This window comes from Salmo salar, chromosome ssa09 (assembly GCF_905237065.1).
Source record: "Salmo salar chromosome ssa09, Ssal_v3.1, whole genome shotgun sequence".
Taxonomy (NCBI): domain Eukaryota; kingdom Metazoa; phylum Chordata; class Actinopteri; order Salmoniformes; family Salmonidae; genus Salmo; species Salmo salar.
Genome location: NC_059450.1, coordinates 93,644,619 through 93,667,149, shown reverse-complemented (window position 1 = coordinate 93,667,149; position 22,531 = coordinate 93,644,619). Strand labels below are relative to the sequence as shown.

The 22,531-nt window shown below is 45.0% G+C and overlaps 1 protein-coding gene across 1 annotated transcript; it reads left to right on the top strand.

The window, feature by feature from the left end:
- The first annotated feature begins 793 nt into the window (after nt 1–793).
- LOC106612291 (START domain-containing protein 10) lies at nt 794–21,844 on the top strand. The gene is made up of 6 exons (XM_014213321.2): nt 794–1,362; nt 12,406–12,553; nt 15,637–15,740; nt 16,202–16,319; nt 19,609–19,661; nt 20,251–21,844. Exons 1-6 carry the CDS (start codon nt 1,216–1,218, stop codon nt 20,470–20,472), a joined length of 792 nt encoding a protein of 263 aa, XP_014068796.2. The 5' UTR covers nt 794–1,215; the 3' UTR covers nt 20,473–21,844.
- The last annotated feature ends 687 nt before the right edge of the window (nt 21,845–22,531 follow it).

Genomic DNA, 22,531 nt, shown 5'->3' with positions numbered 1-22,531 from the left:
ATCATTATTATCATTATAATCGTCATTATCACCATCATTATTACCACTATTATCATTATCGTCATCATTATCATCATCATTATTATCAATATTATAATCATTATCATTATAATCATCATTGTCACCATCATTATTACCACTATTATCATTATCGCCATCATTATCATCATTATGATTATCATTATTATCATTATAATCGTCATCATCACCATCATTATTACCACTATTATCATTATCACATCACTATTATCATCATTATTACCACTATTATCATTATCACCATCATCATTAGCATCATTATCATCATCATCATGATTGCTCTTCAGGTGGATGAGTGCCCTCTCATGGTAGGATGTCTCCTGAAAACTATTGTTCATACTTTCTGTAACATTTCAGGTGGCCACCAGTGGTTGTGGCAATGCAAAGCTGAAATAAAACCTTAAAACACATCTAAAATCATAGTACAACAATTTAGGCTATTTTACAAAATATATAATATGCCTAATCTGTTGTAGCCTAAATCATTGTCCTTATATACAGTAACTCATTAGTGGGCAGAGTGATGCGTTTAGATATGCAAAATGAATAAAATGCGATTATAAAGTGATTACAGATGCTTTTCTAGGGTTATTACAACTTGATTACAGGTTGTTGGATAAATTGCAGCGCTTTTTCAGCTACCCTCACCAGCAGACAATTAGACCAAATAAACACAGATGGAACGGAAAGAAATCTCCTCTAGTCTACATCATAAATCATGACACCTGATCTTGTTGTTCATCTGTCAGTCTGACTGAATACGCGCCATGTTGTCTAGGACTACCGCACCTGAAATCGGGATATCGGTAACATGACGCCTCTATCTATTTACCGTGCTCCACCACTGTGACGATGATAGGGGGTGAGAGCGCCAGGGGACATTAGTACGACGTAGGTGCACCTGCTGAAAGTAAGTGCCAGTATCAACAGGACTCCGGACAAAAGTCCTCGTCAATTAGTCATAGCTCCACCATCAAATTCGCTTCTACTTGTTATTGGGACTTCAACTGAATTTCCCCTGGAATGCACTTTGTGCTGACATCTACCATCACCATCAAACTCGGCATTGCAGTGGGAGCTAACAGAGATAAAGGAAGAAGGGGATTTACCACTCTCTGTCTGTCGTCAGTCTCCTACTGATATATTTGAACCACATCACAAGTAGGGTACAGGAAGATGCCCGTTCAGATTCCAGACGATACAGACTTTAGCTCTTTCAAGGAACAATGTGAAAACCACGAAGGATGGACAGCGCGCTACAACAAGGGAAGCGTGACGGTGTGGTGCAGGGATGAAGAGTGTAAAACTATCCAGAAACTAAAGGCAAGTATATCGCTACTACAGCATCCTTCTGATAGGTCTGATGCTGTGCTTAAAGTGAATGCACTGCACTGCTGAGAGGAGAGAAGACTGGAAGTGTGGGACTTGGGATTTCCAAGAGAAACCCGACTACTGTAGCGCCTCTTAATAAGATACAAAAATATGATAATAACAGAACAGGTTCCAATCTGTGTGGATCATAATGATACTTTTCCTAATGTTTAAATCAATATAACCATTCATTAATACTGTATACAGCCTTATTCATGATATTGTGTCCAGAGTAGACTAGAGTAGCTAGACTTGAGATGTAGGTTTACCTTTGTGAATACCATGGCATTCAGTAATGATTAGGTAGGTCATTAAGTAAACCAGGGTTTAGGCTTTGTAATGCACTGGTGACTGTTAATAACATAGTCAACCATGAGTTATTAGAATATGTGCTGGTCTCTTAACCATATTAGTGGCACATAATAGTCTACAGTAGACTTAGACACCCCTGGAGCATTCCATTACCCATACTGCTGTGGTTCTCTTCTGTCCTCCCCCCTTAGACACCCCTGGAGCATTCCATTACTCATACTGCTGTGCTTCTCTTCTGTCCTCCCCCTCAGAGACCCCTGGAGCATTCCATTACCCATACTGCTGTGGTTCTCTTCTGTCCTCCCCCTTGGAGACCCCTGTAGCATTCCATTACCCATACTGCTGTGGTTCTCTTCTGTCCTCCCCCTCAGAGACCCCTGGAGCATTCCATTACCCATACTGCTGTGGTTCTCTTCTGTCCTCCCCCTTGGAGACCCCTGTAGCATTCCATTACCCATACTGCTGTGGTTCTCTTCTGTCCTCCCCCTTGGAGACCCCTGTAGCATTCCATTACCCATACTGCTGTGGTTCTCTTCTGTCCTCCCCCTCAGAGACCCCTGGAGCATTCCATTACCCATACTGCTGTGGTTCTCTTCTGTCCTCCCCCTCAGAGACCCCTGGAGCATTCCATTACCCATACTGCTGTGGTTCTCTTCTGTCCTCCCCCTTGGAGACCCCTGTAGCATTCCATTACCCATACTGCTGTGGTTCTCTTCTGTCCTCCCCCTCAGAGACCCCTGGAGCATTCCATTACCCATACTGCTGTGGTTCTCTTCTGTCCTCCCCCTCAGAGACCCCTGGAGCATTCCATTACCCATACTGCAGTGTCTGCTCTCATACTCTCTCTCCTCTCCTATACTGTAACACTCACTAGATAAATAACTGCAGTGGTTTCTCATCTTGCAGCAAATGCTTGTTGATACGAGAGCAGTTTATTCACTCTGAGTTTCATGTCTCATTGGGTGTTTAGTGAATAGGGTTATGATGATATAATGATGAGAGAGAGAGAGAGAGAGAGAGAATCCTAAGTTATTAGCAGGAGAGCTTCCTCTCATTTATGATCGTTTAGGACAGCAACATTATGCAGTGAAATGTTGCTCTCCTTAACCAAGAATTCAGAGGTTTCCCAAAACATAGCCTACTCATGTCCTAAAATCCTCATCAGTTCCAGAGGATGAATTCATATTTCATGGAAGGTTTGTGATTGCATCATTGGATAGGAATTCAGGTGGCTCCTAATTCTGCACTAGAGTATAGCAGCGTAGCAGTATAGCAGGGTAGCAGTATAGCAGTATAGCGGTATAGTAGCAGAGCATGGTAGTAGTATAGCGGTATAGTAGCAGAGCATGGTAGTAGTATAGTATTATAGCAGTATGGTATAGTAGTATAGCAGGATAGTTGTATAGCAGGATAGTTGTATAGTAGGATAGTAGTATAGCAGGATAGTTGTATAGCAGGATAGTTGTATAGCAGGATAGTAGGATAGCAGTATAGTAGTATAGCAGTATAGTAGTATAGCAGGATAGTTGTATAGTAGGATAGTTGTGTAGTTGTATAGCAGTATAGTATTATAGCAGGGCGGTGGTATAGTATAGCGGGGTAGTAGTATAGTAGCATAGTATAGCAGTATAGTAGGGTAGTAGTATAGTAGTGTAATATTGTACAGTAGTATAGCATTATAATAGTATAGAAGAGTAGTAGTATAGCGTATAGTAGTATAGCAGGGTAATAGTATAGTAGTATAGCAGTACAGTAGTATAGCAGTATAGTAGTATAGCAGGGTAGCCGTATAGTAGTATTGTAGTATTACAGTATAGTATAGCAGTATAGTAGTATAGTATAGCAGTATATTAAAGCGGTATTGTAGTATAGCAGTATAGTGGCACAGTATAGTAGTATAGCAGTGTAGTATCAAATCAAATTAGATTTTTCACATACACATGGTTAGCAGATGTTAATGCGAGTGTAGCAAAAGGCTTGTGTGTCAAAGATGAGTATAGCTGGTGCATAGAAGTCAGGTGCCGGAGAGCAGAGATGAGTGGACCAAGCACCTTACTGAGGCAATTATTAGAACAGAACGCAACCGCGTCACAAAAACAAATGCCCTACGAACAAGTGAGGCAGCACAAAGTACAACAAGCAAGTACAAAGTACCGGCTGCCACAAAGCACAGGTACAAAACAAAACCCGGCGCAAACCAGCCGGAAGCGTGCCAACCGTGACAATAAACAATACTCCACACAGACATGGAGGGAACAGAGGGCTAAATACACATAGTAATTATGAGGAGATGTAAACCAGGTGTGCAGGAAAACAAGACAAAACAAATGGAAAATGAAAGGTGGAGCGGCGATGGCTAGAAGACCGGTGACGTTGACCGCCGAACGCCGCCCGAACAAGGAGAGGGACCGACTTCGGCGGAAGTCGTGACAGTACCCCCCCTTGATGCGCGGCTCCAGCAGCGCGCCGACACCGGCATTGAGGACGAGGTGTAGGGAAATCTGGATGGAGACGGTGGAACTCCCGCAGCATTGAAGGGTCCAATACGTCCTCCACCGGGACCCAGCATCTCTCCTCCGGACCGTACCCCTCCCAGTCCACGAGGTACTGAAGGCCCCTCGCCCGACGCCTCGAATCCAGTATGGAGCGAACAGAGTATGCCGGGACCCCCTCGATGTCCAGAGGGTGCGGAGGAACCTCCCGCACCTCAGACTCCTGGAGCGGGCCAGCCACCACCGGCCTGAGGAGAGACACATGGAATGAGGGGTTAATACGATAATCGGGGGGAAGCTGTAACCTGTAACTCACCTCGTTCAGTCTCCTCAGGACTTTAATTGGCCCCACAAACCGCGGTCCCAGCTTCCGGCAGGGCAGGCGGAGGGGCAGGTTTCGGGTCGAGAGCCAGACCCGGTCCCCCGGTGTGAACACCGGTGCCTCACTGCGGTGACGGTCTGTGCTGGCTTTCTAGCACAGCACGGCCCGCTGGAGGTGAATATGGGCGGCATCCAATGTCTCCTCCGCGCGCCTGAACAAGTCGTCCACCGCAGGAGCCTAAGGTCTGACTCTGATGCCAAGGAGCCAGAACCAGCTGATACCCCAGTATGCACTGGAAGGGGGAGAGGTTAGTGGAGGAGTGGCGAAGCGAGTTCTGAGCCATCTCAGGCCCAGGGCACGAACGCCGCCCACTCCCCCGGCCGGTCCTGGCAATAAGACCGCAGAAACCTACCCACATCCTGGTTCACTCTCTCCACCTGCCCATTACTCTCGGGGTGAAACCCTGAAGTAAGGCTGATCGAGACCCCCAGACGTTCCATGAACGCCCTCCAGAACCTCAAAGTGAACTGGGAACCCCGATCAGACACTATATCCTCAGGCACCCCGTAGTGCCGGAAGACGTGCGTAAACAAGGCCTCCGCAGTCTGTAGGGCCGTAGGGAGACCGGGCAGAGGAAGGAGATGGCAGGATTTAGAGAAACGATCCACAACAACCAGGATCGTGGTGTTTCCCTGTGATGGGGGGAGATCGGTAAGGAAATCGATCGACAGGTGCGACCATGGCCGTTGTGGAATGGGTAAGGGGTGTAGCTTAACTCTGGGCTGGTGCCTAGGAGCCTTACACTGGGCGCACACCGAGTAGGAGGAAACATAAACCCTCACGTCCTTAGCCAAAGTGGGCCACCAGTACTTTCCACTCAGACAGCACAACGTCCGACCGATGCCTGGATGGCCAGAGGAGGGTGACGTGTGGGCCCAATAGATCAGCCGGTCACGGACAGCAGACGGAACATAGAGACACCCAGCGGGACACTGGAGGGGAGCGGGCTCTGCACGTAACGCCTGCTCAATGTCTGCGTCCAGCTCCCACACTACCGCCACCACCAGGCAAGAGGCCGGGATGGGATTCATGGACCGCTCCTCTGTGTCATACAGCTGGGACAGTGCGTCTCCCTTCACATTCAGGGAGCCTGGTCTGTAAGAAAGGGTGAAAACAAAACGGATGAAAAACATGGCCCACCTTGCCTGGCGAGGATTCAGTCTCCTCGCTGCCCGAATGTACTCCAGATTGCGGTGGCCAGTCCAGATGAGAAAAGGGTGTTTAGCCCCCTCAAGCCAATGTCTCCACACCTTCAAAGCCTTGACGACAGCCAACAGCTCCCGGTCCCCCACGTCATAGTTCCGCTCCGCCGGGCTGAGCTTCCTCGAGAAGAAGGCACGGGGCGGAGCTTCGGTGGCGTTCCCGAGCGGTGAGAGAGCACGGCGCCTATCCCAGCCTCGGACGCGTCCACCTCCACTGTGAATGCCAAAGAGGGATCCGGATGGGCCAGCACGGGAGCCGAGGTAAACAGAGCCTTCAGGTGACCAAAAGCCCTGTCCACCTCAGCTGACCACTGCAAACGTACCGGGCCCCCCTTCAGCAGTGAGGTAATGGGAGCCGCTACCTGACCAAAACCTCAGATAAACCTCTGGTAGTAGTTGGCAAACCCTAGAAACCGCTGCACCGACTTTACCGTGGTGGGAGTCGGCCAATTACGCACGGCTGAAATGCGGTCACTCTCCATCTCCACCCGAGGTGGAAATGCGATACCCTAGGAAGGAGACGGCCTGCTGGAAGAACAGACATTTCTCAGCCTTGATGTATAGGTCACGCTCCAACAGTCGACCAAGCACCCTGCGCACCAGGGACACATGCTCGGCGCGTGCAGCGGAGTATATCAGAATGTTATCAATATACACCACTACACCCTGCCCGTGCAGGTCCCTGAAAATCTCGTCTACAAAGGCTTGGAAGACTGATAGAGCATTCATCAACCCGTACCGCATGACGAGGTACTCATAATGCCCTGAAGTAATACTGAACGCCGTCTTCCACTCGTTTTCCTCCTGGATATGCACCAGGTTGTAAGCACTCCTGAGATCTAGTTTGGTGAAGAAGCGCGCCCCGTGCATTGACTCAATCGCTGTGGCTGTGAGAGGTAGCGGGTAACTGTACTTCACAGTGATCTGGTTTAGGGATCGATAGTCAATACACGGGCGCAGTCCTCCCTCCTTCTTCACAAAAAATAAACTCGAGGCGGGTGAAGTAGAGGACCGAATGTACCCCTGACGCAGGGATTCGGAAACATATGTTTCCATAGCCGCCGTCTCCGCCTGTGTCAGGGGATACACGTGACTCCTGGGAAGTGAGGCGTCTACCAGGAGATTTATTGCACAAAACCCCAGTCGATGAGGTGGTAATTGAGTCGCCTTCTTTTTGGAGAAGGCGAGAGCCAAATCGGCATATTCGGGGGGAACGCGCACGGTGGAGACCTGGTCTGGACTTTCCACCGTAGTAGCACCAACGGAAACCCCTAAACATCTCCCCGAGCATTCTCGCGACCACCCCGTGAGAGCCCTCCGTTGCCATGAAACAGTGGGGTCATGACAGGCTAACCAGGGTAGGCCTAGCACCACGGGAAACGCAGGAGTGTCAATGAGAAAGAGACTGATTCTCTCCTTGTGACCCCCCTGCGTCACCATGCCCAGGGGAGCGGTGGCCTCCCTAATCAACCCTGACCCTAATGGTCGACTGTCTAAGGCGTGAACTGGGAAGAGCACAGCCACTGGAACAATGGGGATCCCTAAATTATGAGCGAATGCTCTGTCTATAAAATTCCCAGCCGCGCCTGAATCGATGAGCGCCTTATGCTGGGAATGCGGGGAAAACATGCAAAAACAGGTGTGGGTGAGAATGGTGCCGACTCACCTGGGGTGACGCTAGAGTGCCCTGCCTGCTGCCTCGACCCCCAGAGGAACCAACTCGACACCGACCGGCAGTGTGACCTCTGTGGCCACAGATGGTGCACGCGAAGGCCCCTCCTCCGGCCTCCCTAAGCGCAGCACCTCCCAGCTCCATAGGTATCAGAGCAGTGGTGCTGGAGGATGGAACCAACAGAGCCCGATCTGGACGTCCGCGGGTGGCCAGCAGGTTATCCAGCCGGATGGACAGGTCCACCAGCTGGTCAAATGTGAGGGTGGTGTCCTTGCAGGCCAACTCCCGACGGACATCCTCGCGCAAACTGCAGCAATAGTGGTCGGTCAGGGCCCTGTTGTTTCATCCCGCTCCGGCGGCCAGGGTCAATGCAGTATAGCAGTATAGTAGTATAACAGGGTAGATGTATAGTAGTATAGCAGGGTAGCAGTATAGTAGTATAGCAGGGTAGTAGTTTAGTAGTATAGCGGTATAGTAGTACAGCAGGGTAGCAGTATAGTAGTACAGCAGGGTAGTAGTATAGCAGGGTAGAAGTATAGCAGGGTAGAAGTATAGTAGTGTAGCAGGGTAGTAGTATAGCAGTATAGCAGGGTAGTAGTATAGCAGGGTAGTAGTATAGCAGGGTAGAAGTATAGTAGTATAGCAGTATAGTAGTATAGCAGTATAGCCTATGTAGATGCATACTGTAATAAAGTAGGGTCCAAACAAGTCATTCAGAAACAGAACCCTCAACACACTAGACGACATTACGGCCCACTTGTCTGTGAAGACTTGGTGATCTGACCATGCCTCTGTAGAAGCCAGCTATGCTGTAGTCCTAGGTAAGACTAAATGTATTTATAAAGCCCTTTTTACATCAGCAGATGTCACAAAGTGCTGTACAGAAACACAGCCTAAAACCCCAAACAGCAAGCAATGCAGATGTAGAAGCACGGTGGCTAGGAAAAACTCCTTAGAAAGGCAGGAACCTAGGACGAAACCTAGAGAGGAACCAGGCACTGAGGGGTGGCCAGTCCTCTTCTGGCTGTGCCGGGTGGAGATTATAAGGGACCTGGCCATTAAGGCCAGATTGTTGAGGGTACAACAGGTCAGTATGTCAGAAGTAAATGTCAGTTGGCTTTTCATAGTCGAGGACTCAGAGGTCAAGACAGCAGGTGTGTGTGTGTGTGTGTGTGTGTGTGTGTGTGTGTGTGTGTGTGTGTGTGTGTGTGTGTGTGTGTGTGTGTGTGTGTGTGTGTGTGTGTGTGTGTGTGTGTGTGTGTGAGAGAGAGAGAAGGTTCGGGACAAGGTCGCATATCCGGTGAACAGGTCAGGGTTCCACCCAGACCAGGTGGACTGGGGACAGCCAGGAGTCATCAGGCCAGGTAGTCCTGCGGCATTCTCCTGGGCTCAGGTCCTCCAGGAGTGGAGGGAGAGAGAGAATTAGAGAGAGCATAGTTCAATTCACACAGGACACCAGATAAGACAGGAGAATTACACCAGATATAACAGACTGACCCTAGCCCCCCGGCACATAGACTATTGCAGCATAGATACTGGAGGCTGAGACGGGGGGTCGGGGGACACTGTGGCCCCGTCCGACGATACCCCGGATAGGGCTAACCAGGCAGGATATAACCTCACCCACTTTGCCAAAGCACAGCCCCCACAAAACTAGAGGGATATCAACAGACCACCGACTTACTACCCTGAGACAAGGCTGAGTATAGCCCATTTAGATCTCCTCCACCGCACAAGTCCGAGGGAGCACAAAACCGGACAGGAAGATCACGTCAGTGACTCAACCCACTCAAGTGACGCACCCCTCCTAGGGACGGCATGGAAGAGCACCAGTAAGCCAGTGACTCAGCCCCTGTAATAGGGTCAGAGGCAGAAAATCCCAGTGGAGTGAGGGGAACCGGCCAGGCAGAGACAGCGCCTTGCCGTTCACCTTCGCACCCCTGTGCCAGACTACACTCAATCATAGGACCTACTGAAGAGATGAGTCTTCAGTAAAGACCATTCCATAAAAATTTTGTTCTGTAGCAGAAATCCCTGCCTCCTACTGTTTACTTAGAAATTCTAGGGACAATAAGGTGTCCTGCGTCTTGTGATTGTAGCGTATGTGTAGGTATGTACGGCAGGACCAAATTGGAGAGATAAGTAGGAGCAAGTCAATTTTAATGTGTTGTAGGTTAGCAGTGAAACCTTGAAATCAGCCCTTGCCTTAACAGGAAGCCAGTGTAGAGAGGGTAGCACTGGAGTAATATGATCAAATGTTTGGGTTCTAGTCAAGATAGTAGATGGTCTGACCATGCCTCTGTAGACCTCTGGTTTCTCTCTGTCAGAAAGGAAAGGCAGTCTGGGTCTCTGAGGTGACGTCCACCCAGGAGACATCCTGAAAAATTAACAGTGGAAAACTGTGGTAATGGCTAGCAGCTAGTAATGAGGAAACCTGATTCCCCCCTGCTGCCAGGCCAAGAGGGTAACAGCCCTTACTGAAGGAACTCCAGCTGACCCCGTTGGGAACCCAGATGGGGTAAATAAAGAGGGGAAATTAAGAAACGTTAGGAATGATGGATTGTTTAGAAGGATAAATGAGAAAATCATTTTTGACACCCAGCACAAATGTCAACATAACAGGAGATGATGGCTAGATAGACCTCTCTTTATAATGCATGAATCTTTCCGGGGCAGTGATGAACTTCTTGGCTCCTGAATAATAGAACATACGCGTCGAGGTATTGACGACATTCCATTCAGAGGGACATAACCTAACCTAAGGAGCCAACCCAGGTAGTGGAAATGAGGAGTGACTAAGCCTTCTGTTGAAGCCAGGCCTGGACGGGGGTTGGACAGGGGGGATGTGATGGTGAATTATTAACTCAACGTCAGCTATCTACTGATTGAGTTACATGGAGCCGTTTGGTACGTTGACCCGACGCACAATATCTGATCGTGTTGCACCTGGCATGCTATATACAGCACTGTAGTCCCTGCACACTGGTCAACTAAAGTTATCCTGTAATATTTAGAATGGAAGGAAGTGGAATGCTTATTCTGGGCTAGGACTAACCCTTCTTTACATTATTCCTATCCTGTACTTTACACCCCTATGACAATGGGTCAAATTGAATTGAATGCTTCATCTCTTTGTCCTGTAGTTTCCACATTCATCTTGAATCCTTTCAATATTTGATCTGCCATTGTTGTTACAGAAGCCAAATGACCAATGTTCCCCCACTGAAGATAACTAATTAGAATAAAGCTCATTGATCACAGAAGAGTCAAAATAAACACATTTACTACAGCTATGGAGAGCACCAGGAAAGTAAACTAAGTTGTGCATTATAATGCATTATACACAGCTAATAAGGTGTTATACATGTGCTTATAATGCTTGATGAAGAGGGTATCCATTGGAAGTGTTAAGGGAAAGTCCTGTTGCAGCCTCATGGTTGAATACAAACACTAAACTTCTCTCCTAGTCCTTCCTTCCTCTCCCAAACCCAAACACAAGGAAAGGCTTGGGGCCGCCAACATTTGAAGAGATCTGATCAAATAAGATAATGTACATTTGTCTTGGACATAAAAACACTCAAACCCAAACAGAAGGAAAGGCATTAAGGTCCCCAGCTATCCCATGATCCTATCCCACTCTGCTGCAGTGACCCCAGCTATCCCACGTTGCCATCCCACTCTGCTGCTGTGGCCCCCAGCTATCCCATGATCCTATCCCACTCTGCTGCTGTGGCCCCCAGCTATCCCATGATCCTATCCCACTCTGCTACAGTGGCCCCCAGCTATCCCATGATCCTATCCCACTCTGCTGCTGTGGCCCACAGCTATCCCATGATCCTATCCCACTCTGCTGCTGTGGCCCCCAGTTATCCCATGATCCTATCCCACTCTGCTACAGTGGCCCCCAGCTATCCCATGATCCTATTCCACTCTGCTGCTGTGATGCAGGCAGAATGGTATATTCATCAGCCACTGATGCATCAGAGATATGGGGGAAATCCATTTATTTGCTTGTTTACATTGTAATATAATACACTATGCTTGGCTTGTAGCTAGGTCTACTGTAAACAGTTTAACATGATGTATACTACACTGGATGGAGTTGAATATGATGTACACTACACTGGATGGAGTTGAATATGATGTACACTACACTGGATAGAGTTTAATATGATGTACACTACACTGGATGGAGTTGAATATGATGTACACTACACTGGATAGAGTTTAATATGATGTACACTACACTGGATAGAGTTTAATATGATGTACACTACACTGGATGGAGTTTAATAACAGAGCGCATTAAGATAGTTGTAATCTTACGTAATATCTCCAAGGAAACACTTCATATAGTTTATTATTAATTCAACTAATATATCTCATATTGTAAATTAATTAATTTAGGTAGGTTCTGGTATATTCCGTTGGTTCCATGTGGTCACACAGATATTACAGCAATATAATATATTCAGCTTCCTCAACTTCAAATGTTGTTGTTGTTATGGTGGTGTACTGTACTGTATTCTCACCTGGTTTTCTAAACAGTGAAATGTTTTCTATAAAACTTGGGACTGATCTATGGGCAACATTCCAAATAACAACGTGTCAACATCAATCCTTCTGGAAGAGAGACTGTAACAGCTTTTGTGTCAGATCTCTTGTTTCTCATTATAAAATGCATCATTCTAAACTTAATTGATACTAAAGACAGCTTCAGAGAACGCAGTTCAGGGAAGTGGAATCAGTCACTGTTCTACCAATGTTATTCATAGCTAACCCAGTCCTATGTAACTACACAGTAATAACTGTAGTAGCAACAAAGTTGTTACGTAGTCAATTCTATGTAGTTAACGTGGTAACAGGGTTTATCGGCATAGGCTATTACGTAATTGTATTTCTCAATACATTTTTGTGTCTTACTTATTGTTTCAGATGAGGATAGTGTGCAAGGACGTGACTGCTGAGACCCTTTACGACGTCCTTCATGACACCAGCTACCGGAAGAAATGGGACAGCAACATGATCGACACCCACGATATCGGCAGGCTCACTGTCAACGCAGATGTAGGATATTACTCCTGTGAGTTAGTCTCAGATGTAGGATATTACTCCTGTGAGTTAGTCTCAGATGTAGGATATTACTCCTGTGAGTTAGTCTCAGATGTAGGATATTACTCCTGTGAGTTAGTCTCAGATGTAGGATATTACTCCTGTGAGTTAGTCTCAGATGTAGGATATTACTCCTGTGAGTTAGTCTCAGATGTAGGATATTACTCCTGTGAGTTAGTCTCAGATGTAGGACATTACTCCTGTGAGTTAGTCTCAGATGTAGGACATTACTCCTGTGAGTTAGTCTCAGATGTAGGATATTACTCCTGTGAGTTAGTCTCAGATGTAGGATATTACTCCTGTGAGTTAGTCTCAGATGTAGGATATTACTCCTGTGAGTTAGTCTCAGATGTAGGACATTACTCCTGTGAGTTAGTCTCAGATGTAGGACATTACTCCTGTGAGTTAGTCTCAGATGTAGGATATTACTCCTGTGAGTTAGTCTCAGATGTAGGATATTACTCCTGTGAGTTAGTCTCAGATGTAGGACATTACTCCTGTGAGTTAGTCTCAGATGTAGGATATTACTCCTGTGAGTTAGTCTCAGATGTAGGATATTACTCCTGTGAGTTAGTCTCAGATGTAGGATATTACTCCTGTGAGTTAGTCTCAGATGTAGGACATTACTCCTGTGACTTAGTCTCAGATGTAGGATATTACTCCTGTGAGTTAGTCTCAGATGTAGGACATTACTCCTGTGAGTTAGTCTCAGATGTAGGATATTACTCCTGTGAGTTAGTGTCACATTGTTTACGGATGATAAGCCTCCTCGTATTGAATCAGTATTCATGAGGCAGTGTGAGTCAGTGTGAGTCAATATGCCAGTCAGTGTGCCGGTCAGTGTGAGTCTTATGCCAGTCAGTGTGAGTCAATATGCCAGTCAGTGTGAGTCAATGTGCCAGTCAGTGTGAGTCAAAAGGCCAGTCAGTGTGAGTCAATATGCCAGTCAGTGTGAGTCAATGTGCCAGTCAGTGTGAGTCAATGTGCCAGTCAGTGTGAGTCAATATGCCAGTTAGTGTGAGTCAATGTGCCAGTCAGTGTGAGTCAATGTGCCAGTCAGTGTGAGTCAATATGCTAGTCAGTGTGAGTCAATGTGAGTCAATGTGCCAGTCAGTGTGAGTCAATGTGCCAGTCAGTGTGAAGCAATGTGAGTCAATGTGCCGGTCAGTGTGAGGCAATGTGAGTCAATTTGCCAGTCAATGTGCCGGTCAGTGTGAGTCAATGTGCCGGACCAGTGTGCCGGTCAGTGTGAGTCAATGTGCCGGTCAGTGTGAGTCAATGTGCCAGTCAGTGTGAGTCAATATGCCAGTCAATGTGAGTCAATGTGAGTCAAAATGCCAGTCAGTGTGAGCCAATACGCCAGTCAGTGTGAGTCAATGTGCCAGTCAGTGTGAGTCAATGTGCCAGTCAGTGTGAGGCAATGTGCCAGTCAGTGTGTGTCAATGTTCTAGTCAGTGTGAGTCAATGTGCCAGTCAGTGTGAGTCAATGTGTGAGTCAATGTGCCAGTCAGTGTGAGGCAATATGAGTCAATGTGCCGGTCAGTGTGAGTCAATGTACCGGTCAGTGTGAGTCAATGTGCCGGTCAGTGCCAGTCATTGTGAGTCAATGTGCCAGTCAGTGTGAGGCAATGTGCCAGCCAGTCTGAGTCAATGTGAGTCAATATGCTAGTCTGTGTGAGTCAATGTGCCAGTCAGTGTGAGTCAATGTGCCAGTCAGTGTGAGTCAATGTACCGGTCAGTGTGAGTCAATGTGCCGGTCAGTGTGAGTCAATGTGAGTCAATATGCCAATCAGTGTGAGTCAATATGCCAGTCAGTGTGAGTCAATGTGCCGGTCAGTGCCGGTCAGTGCGAGTCAATTTGCCAGTCAGTCTGAGTCAATGTGCCGGTCAGTGTGGGTCAATGTGCCGGTCAGTGTGAGTCAATGTGCCAGTCAGTGTGAGTCAATGTGCCGGTCAGTGTGAGTCAATGTGCCAGTCAATGTGAGTCAATGTGCCGGTCAGTGTGAGTCAATGTGTCGGTCAGTGTGAGTCAATGTGCCAGTCAGTGTGAGTCAATGTGCCGGTATGATTCAACAGATGTAGTAGACTAAAGAATATTTCTCAAAGTAAAAGGTGTTTCTATGACTAGGCCTACTGTAACCACATGTTGCAGATGAAAGGTACAGCAAACACGCAATCTAATCAGTTATAGAAATAGACTGAATAGACTGGGTTGTGAGGCAGTTCATCACTGAGAATCATTGAGAACTAGACAATAGAATGTGCCAGTCAGTGTGAGTCAATGTGCCAGTCAGTGTGAGTCAATGTGCCGGTCAGTGTGAGTCAATGTGCCGGTCAGTGTGAGTCAATATGCCAGTCAGTGTGTGTCAATATGCCAGTCTGTGCCAGTCAGTGTGAGTCAATTTGCCAGTCAGTCTGAGTCAATGTGCCAGTCAATGTGAGTCCATGTGCCAGTCAGTGTGAGTCAATGTGCCAGTCAGTGTGAGTCAATGTGCCGGTCAGTGTGAGTCAATGTGCCAGTCAGTGTGAGTCAATGTGCCGGTCAGTGCCAGTCAGTGCGAGTCAATTTATTGAGTCAATGTGCCGGTCAGTGTGAGTCAATGTGCCAGTCAGTGTGAGTCAATGTGCCGGTCAGTGTGAGTCAATGTGCCAGTCAATGTGAGTCAATGTGCCGGTCAGTGTGAGTCAATGTGCCAGTCAGTGTGAGTCAATGTGCCGGTCAGTGTGAGTCAATGTGCCGGTCAGTGTGAGTCAATGTGCCAGTCAGTGTGAGTCAATGTGCCGGTATGATTCAACAGATGTAGTAGACTAAAGAATATTTCTCAAAGTAAAAGGTGTTTCTATGACTAGGCCTACTGTAACCACATGTTGCAGATGAAAGGTACAGCAAACACGCAATCTAATCAGTTATAGAAATAGACTGAATAGACTGGGTTGTGAGGCAGTTCATCACTGAGAATCATTGAGAACTAGACAATAGAATGCTACAGCATGTGGACATTTGGACTCATTGAAACATCTTCCACTGAAGTCATGTTGTCATTGTGTTTGTAGGGAAGTGCCCGAGTCCCCTGAAGAACAGGGACTTTGTTACAATGAGATCATGGCTTCCTCTGGGAAACGACTACCTGATCATCAACTACTCTGTCAAACACCCGGTATGAACCTTTATCTACACACGATGTCAGTTGGCTCGGAATACTGCACAATGAAAAAGACAACCAGCACTCACAAAATACAGTATTTTTTTTATCAGCTGTCACAATAGACGAGTGGCCGGTCGTCGTTTTCATACAAGTAGGATTACTTTTGTGCTACAGCACCCAAAGATGCATTTACTTATCTAAAGTTGAGCATGTCTTCTAGTGAATGTTGTACAATAGACAGATGGTATTAGTGCTGTTTGACAGACTCAGTAAGAAAGCCCTGCCAGAGGCCCTGTCTACTGTTGAAGTGGGGTCAACATCTCTTCATGCTGCTGTTGTGAACTTTGGGTTGAAGTTTGGGTTGTTTAATAAACAAAAAAACTATAAACATAATATGAACAGCTGACTGGTTAATTTTTTTTAACGGTAATTCATTAATGAATAATACTTTGATTTGATTGGTCTTATTTCAGCAATATCCGCCCAAAAAGGACTATGTGAGAGCGGTGTCTCTGCTGACAGGCTACCTGATTCAGTCCAACGGAGCAAAGTCCTCCACTCTCTATTACCTAACGCAGGTCGATCCCAAAGGTAAACCTTTTTAACTGGTTATATACAGTACTGTACATTTTAAATGATTTACATAACATCATGTTTTGGTGTTTACAGTACAGCTCTATGCTGGTCAACACCAGATCTGGATACAGTGCATCGCTGTCATAGGGTGCTATGAGAAGACTGCTCTGTCTGTTTGTGTACGTAACACCATTCCTGTTAGCTGAAACTCCCCTAACTTCACTCCACACTGAGAGAGTCCTGTTGAAATACCTCTATGTACACAGACATAGGTCTTAAGGAGGAATCAGGCAAAGATCAAACGCAACAAGATTACGTTTCATAAGTAACTTTTTGAAACCTATTAGGCCGATGATATGACCTGTGGCATATCCTTCCTATCCAAGATATTTAAGGTGCTTTTAACAACTGTACTTTAAAGAAGGGCATTATTGAAGAAAGCTTAATGTCAAGCCCTGACCTGAGAGAGACAGTTTATTTCTCTATTTTGTTAGGTCAGGGTGTTGGGTGGGCATTCTATGTTTTATATTTCTATGTTTTGGTCAGGTATGGTTTCCAGTCAGAGGCAGCTGCCTATGGTTGTTTCTGATTGGGAACCATACTTAGGCAGCCCTTTTTCCCTCCTTGAGTTGTGGGATCTTATTTTTGTACTGCTCGGTAAGCCTGCAAGAAGTGACGGTCGTTTACCTTTGTTTATTATTTTGTTTTAGTGTTCTGAGTAAAAATAAATATCAAGATGAACACTTACCACGCGGCACCTTGGTCTACTCCTTTGGACAAGCGTTACACTTAACCATTAAATGCTGACATTGCATCTGATTAAAGTGTGGAGAGACCGTTTCACTATAGTATACAGTATATCTTCTCTTGCACCTTTTGTAAACCCAATGTCAGGGTGCAGCAGATCACCACATTGTCTGCAACTACTCTGTGTGCTCCATTGTAATTTAACAACAGTCTAGCCTAATTTCTGTCCTTGAGTGTGAAGAGACTCTGTGTGTGTGTGTGTGTGTGTGCGTGCGTGCGCGTGTTGCAAACCTCAAATTCATGACATGGAAAACAGCTGGCGCACTATTGTCACACTTCTGTTATGTATACTGTCCTTACTGTAAACCATAGGTCCTGCATGAACTATATCTACTGTATACTGTCCTTACTGTAAACCATAGGTCCTGCATGAACTATATCTACTGTATACTGTCCTTACTGTAATCCTGCATGAACTATATCTACTGTATACTGTCCTTACTGTAAACCATAGGTCCTGCATGAACTATATCTACTGTATACTGTCCTTACTGTAAACCATAGGTCCTGCATGAACTATATCTACTGTATACTGTCCTTACTGTAAACCATAGGTCCTGCATGAACTATATCTACTGTATACTGTCCTTACTGTAAACCAGGGGTCCTGCATGAACTATATCTACTGTATACTGTCCTTACTGTAAACCATAGGTCCTGCATGAACTATATCTACTGTATACTGTCCTTACTGTAAACCAGGGGTCCTGCATGAACTATATCTACTGTATAATGTCCTTATTGTAAACCATAGGTCCTGCATGAACTATATCTACTGTATACTGTCCTTACTGTAAACCAGGGGTCCTGCATGAACTATATCTACTGTATACTGTCCTTACTGTAAACCAGGTGTCATGCAGGAACTATATCAAGACTTATGTACTGTATATTGTAAACCAGGGGTCGCACAGGAACTACTGTATAGCAACACTTCTGTTCTGTATACTGTAAACCAGGGGTCCTGCAGGAACTATATCAACAGGAAGCAAGCAGTGTGTTTTATTAAAGAGAGCAAAACACCTTTTTCATAGGCCTGCCTAATAGGCCTGCCTAATAGAAATACTTTTGCGCTATTGTATTGGTGTTAAACTTTCATCAGGGTTCTCACAAGGTGCTTGGCACTCTGAAATTCAAGTACTGGAATCAAGTACTGGAATAAGACATTTTCTCAAGTTGGTACTTTAAAAGTATTTGAATTAAAATGAGAGGAGAACAGATAATGATCAAATATGTTTATGAAAAATATTATAAAAATATATTGGTCTTGCGAATTAATTTCCAGGTAACTACCGAGTTTTATTTCCTCACGTTTCGTGCTGTGGTTGCCAGGCGAGCTTGTTCATTCCACACACACTGCCACTCAGGTACAGAACTGGCTGATTAGGGGACGTCAAACGTCACATTGATAGCTAAAATCCAGGGAAAATGTAGATTCAAGCCTGCCTTTTGTGTTTATGGAACATTTCAGTGATTTTTTTATTTCAATTCGTGAAAACATGACCCTGAGGAAGGCACAGTGATGCCGAAATGTTGGTAAATACCCATTACATTGCTGGGAGTTTATACATGGTGTGCGACTTTCTTTATTTTGATAGTTTATTCGCCATTAGTCAGCACCTCCACACAAACTATTTTTTCTGGGTGTGCGCCAGCTCATGTTTTTGAAAACTTGGGACCAACACTTTACATGTTGTGTTTTATATTTTTGTTCAGTATAGTTTACCCACCATTTTTTACCACTACATCACTGGACCCAACCAACCCACACCGTGTATGTTGCAAAAAATGCGTCAGACCCACACAACGCTCCATCCTGCTGGCGCCAGTTCTACATCATATTACTTGTTATCTGCAACAACCTCCAGAGCTGTTTTGCCAATCGCCTCGTTGACAGGTCGCCCGCGATATTCCGCTTTATCAAGCGGCAGCTGTGCTCCTGCCGTTCTGGTGGCCGTTCATGTGCTGTTTTCCCCACACAGCCCACCTACCCTTCTCCCGCCGGCAACACTCACAGTTGCCAGTCGGAAGCAGGAAGCTTTTTTCATAGCTATTAATTAGTAGATTTCCCATTGGCCAATAAAAACACAGTCATTCAGCTGGAATTGTGTAGTAATGTGAATAGGGAATGTTGGTTCACCAGTAGGCATGTCCCAAAACTCTGCTCATCACAACTCAAATTACAACATCATCAGTACTGACTTACCACTTATGTAGTAAATAAGTAGTAAAACAACGTATTACTGAGTAGAACTTGTAAGGTAGTGATGAATACTAGGTGTTTTTTAGTTTTTTTTAATGTTTTATTTTTCATTAGGTTATTGCGATATACTGCCATCGGGTGGCAACTAGAAACAATGTCATTATAAGAACTATTTACAAATTGATAGTCCTTGAATATAAGTATTAGTGCTTGGAAAAGTACTTGAAAGTCCTTGAATTTGACTTGCCACTGTCTGTACAGAAGCCTGTGTCATGTTTTTGGTTTGGACTACAGGTTCCCTTCCCAAGTGGGTGGTGAATAGAGCTTCTCAGTTCGTAGCACCAAAGGTAATAGTATATTATTATTATTATCAATCTGTCTTGGTAATGTGCTATCTTGAAACCCGAGAAATAGAGAGTGTGCCTAACAAAGCACAAGGGTGGCCTATATTATTTGATACCTCTGTCTCCATGTAGTGGTTTCAGGAAGTTCATGCACTTCCCAAAGATGTTTTGACTTGTTTTGATTCCAAAATCACTATCAAGAATACCATGAATGGTAATACCATGGTGTTATATGTGTTTATTACACATTTATAAACTATTTCTAAACTAATCATTTACAGTTGATTGCCTAATTATAAAACCCTTCAGAACCTGGTTGCAAGACGGCAGGTAGCCTGGAGGTTAGAGCGTTTGGCCAGTAAGCGAAAGGTTTCTAGATCAAATCCCTGAGCTGACAAGGTAAACATCTGCCCTTCTGCCCCTGAACAAGGCAGTTAACCCACTGTTCCCCGCTAGGCTGTCATTGTAAATAAGAATTTGTTATTTATTTAACTATGCAAGTCAGTTAAGGTTTTTAAAAAAAGCCTTATCTGAGAGGCTCTTAACTAACACATTCATTTAAAATCTGAATATTTGTGCTCCTTCCCCCTAGGCCATGAAGAAGATCTACAAGGCCTGTCAGAAGTATCCAGAGTGGAAGAGGAAGCACAACCCTAACCTGAAGCCCTGGATTTATCCCGAGCAGAACACCTTACCGTGTATTAACGTGGCTGACCTTGTACTACAGAGAGCCGACTCACTGGAGAACATTGATGAGAGCCGCCTGACCGAGGAGAAACAAGCACAACATCACAGCGATGACGAAGAGACCTAGGCTAACTCTGAGTGAAGACACTGTTTGTATATAATTGTGTGGCTGTGTTAAAAATGGCACCCTATTCCCTATATAAGTGTATTACATTTGTGCAGGGGCCCATAAGGCTCTGGTCAAAAGTAGTGAACTATATAAGAAATAGGGTGCAATTTGGGACACACCCTCTGTGTTGGGTTTGGTGTGTGTGTTTCCGTGTGTGTGTGTGTGTGTGTGTGTGTGTGTGTGTGTGTGTGTGTGTGTGTGTGTGTGTGTGTGTGTGTGTGTGTGTGTGTGTGTGTGTGTGTGTGTGTGTACATGTATGATGTACTATAATTTGGATCTGCGACTTTTGTCTTGTTGCATTTAGTTGGTAATTGATCTATAACTTATTGAATCAGAGGGGTTTGACAGGGTATTTTCATATAGAAATAAAATGGACAACGTATGTACGGTGCTATCCTTCAATTAAATGGTATAATATCGAATTTATGATAATAATAGTGTAAACATGTGTCTATTTCAAAACAAATTTCAAGACAATATTTAAATATTGCAAGACCCTAACATGTTTTTTTTTCTTTTTTTTTCATATTCATGTTTGATTTGACTTACGCTTTCATTTGAAGTGTTATACAATAGCCATTGCCAATAGAGAAGATCATGCAGCCTACTTACTACAGTATATTTCCTGGTATCTAGTGCCTCCCAGTGGCAGTAATACGTCATAACATTTCCTCATCGCCCAGTGTTTGGAAGCCGTGAGCGTTTAGAACACTGTTTCCCGAACTCGGTGCACGTTTTGGTTTTTACCCTTAGCACTACACAGCTGATTCAAATAATCAACTAATCATCAAGCTTTGATCATTTGAATCACCTGTGTAGGGCAAAAAAAAAAACGTGCACCAAGTTTCGGGAAAACGCTGGGTTAGAACAATGGAATGTTGTCAGTTTGTTAGGAAGTGAATTAGCATAATGCACCAAGACAAGTGTGCTTTTGTACAGTGAATGACCCACTGAGGCTCCTAATGACAGTCACAGGGGAGGAGAGATGGCAGCATAACAACGCCTGAGGGAATAAAAGCTCCTGTCTGACCCTTAAAAAGAATCATTATAATCAGTTATAATCTGTTATAGCTTGTTATAACCGTAGGGGTCATGAAACGTGTTTAGCTGTTAAAAGGTCATTACCTCAGTTATACTTTGGTCTTGCCTGTCCTGACTGAATATCAAAGCTTTTGTCTTTATACATAGTTATTATTAGGCATGTGGTTTAATTGAATTCTAACTGTCTTTTGGTAGGATTTTCAGACATGTTTCCAAAATGGAGAGACATCATGTTCATAGCAACACACACGTTAAATAAAGAGAAGCTGTCTCCTGATTTTAAGACCTTCGCGGCTGATGCTCTTGATTCCTAATCTTCATTTCCAAGTACAAGTTCCCATTTTAACTGCACTGTTTGTTTTTCTCCATCGATAAGGAACGTTTATGTGTGACTGTATCCTTTTTCAGACTTAAAAATTCAGCTGGGGGCCAATCCTCAGAATCTGTATTGTCTCAGGCACTTCCTGTTTCCCCAAGGCCACTTCCTGTCCCATTTCCTGTCTGCATCAGTCGGATTGTTTTTGAGGGAAAGGAAACTCCTCTGTTGTCTAGATTTCTCACACAACACAAAAGCTTCTCTTTGATTTTATAACTCAAAGTTCATTGCTTTGTCTTGTATAAAATGTCTTCCATTTTGAGCGATCTTTGAGAAATTAAAGCGTGTGATGTTATTGCACTGTGCACTCGTGATCTCCTAAAATCATCCATTTATTATCCACAATCTGAGCTGCCTTTGATTTTTGAATAACAATGTGTGTGATTCATGATAGCCCTGGAACTTGAACTACGGTAATGTGAAAAATGTGTAATATCAAAATGTGTTAGGCAGGGGGTGGGAGGGATCCAGGACCAGATCTTAATTTCACCTGAACATCCACATTTTTTGTAGCTATTTAAAATTCTGATCTCTCTTCAGGTTGTTTGGGTCTATTGTATCAGTAGTCCTATTGAAGACCACATCACATGGTCTATTGTA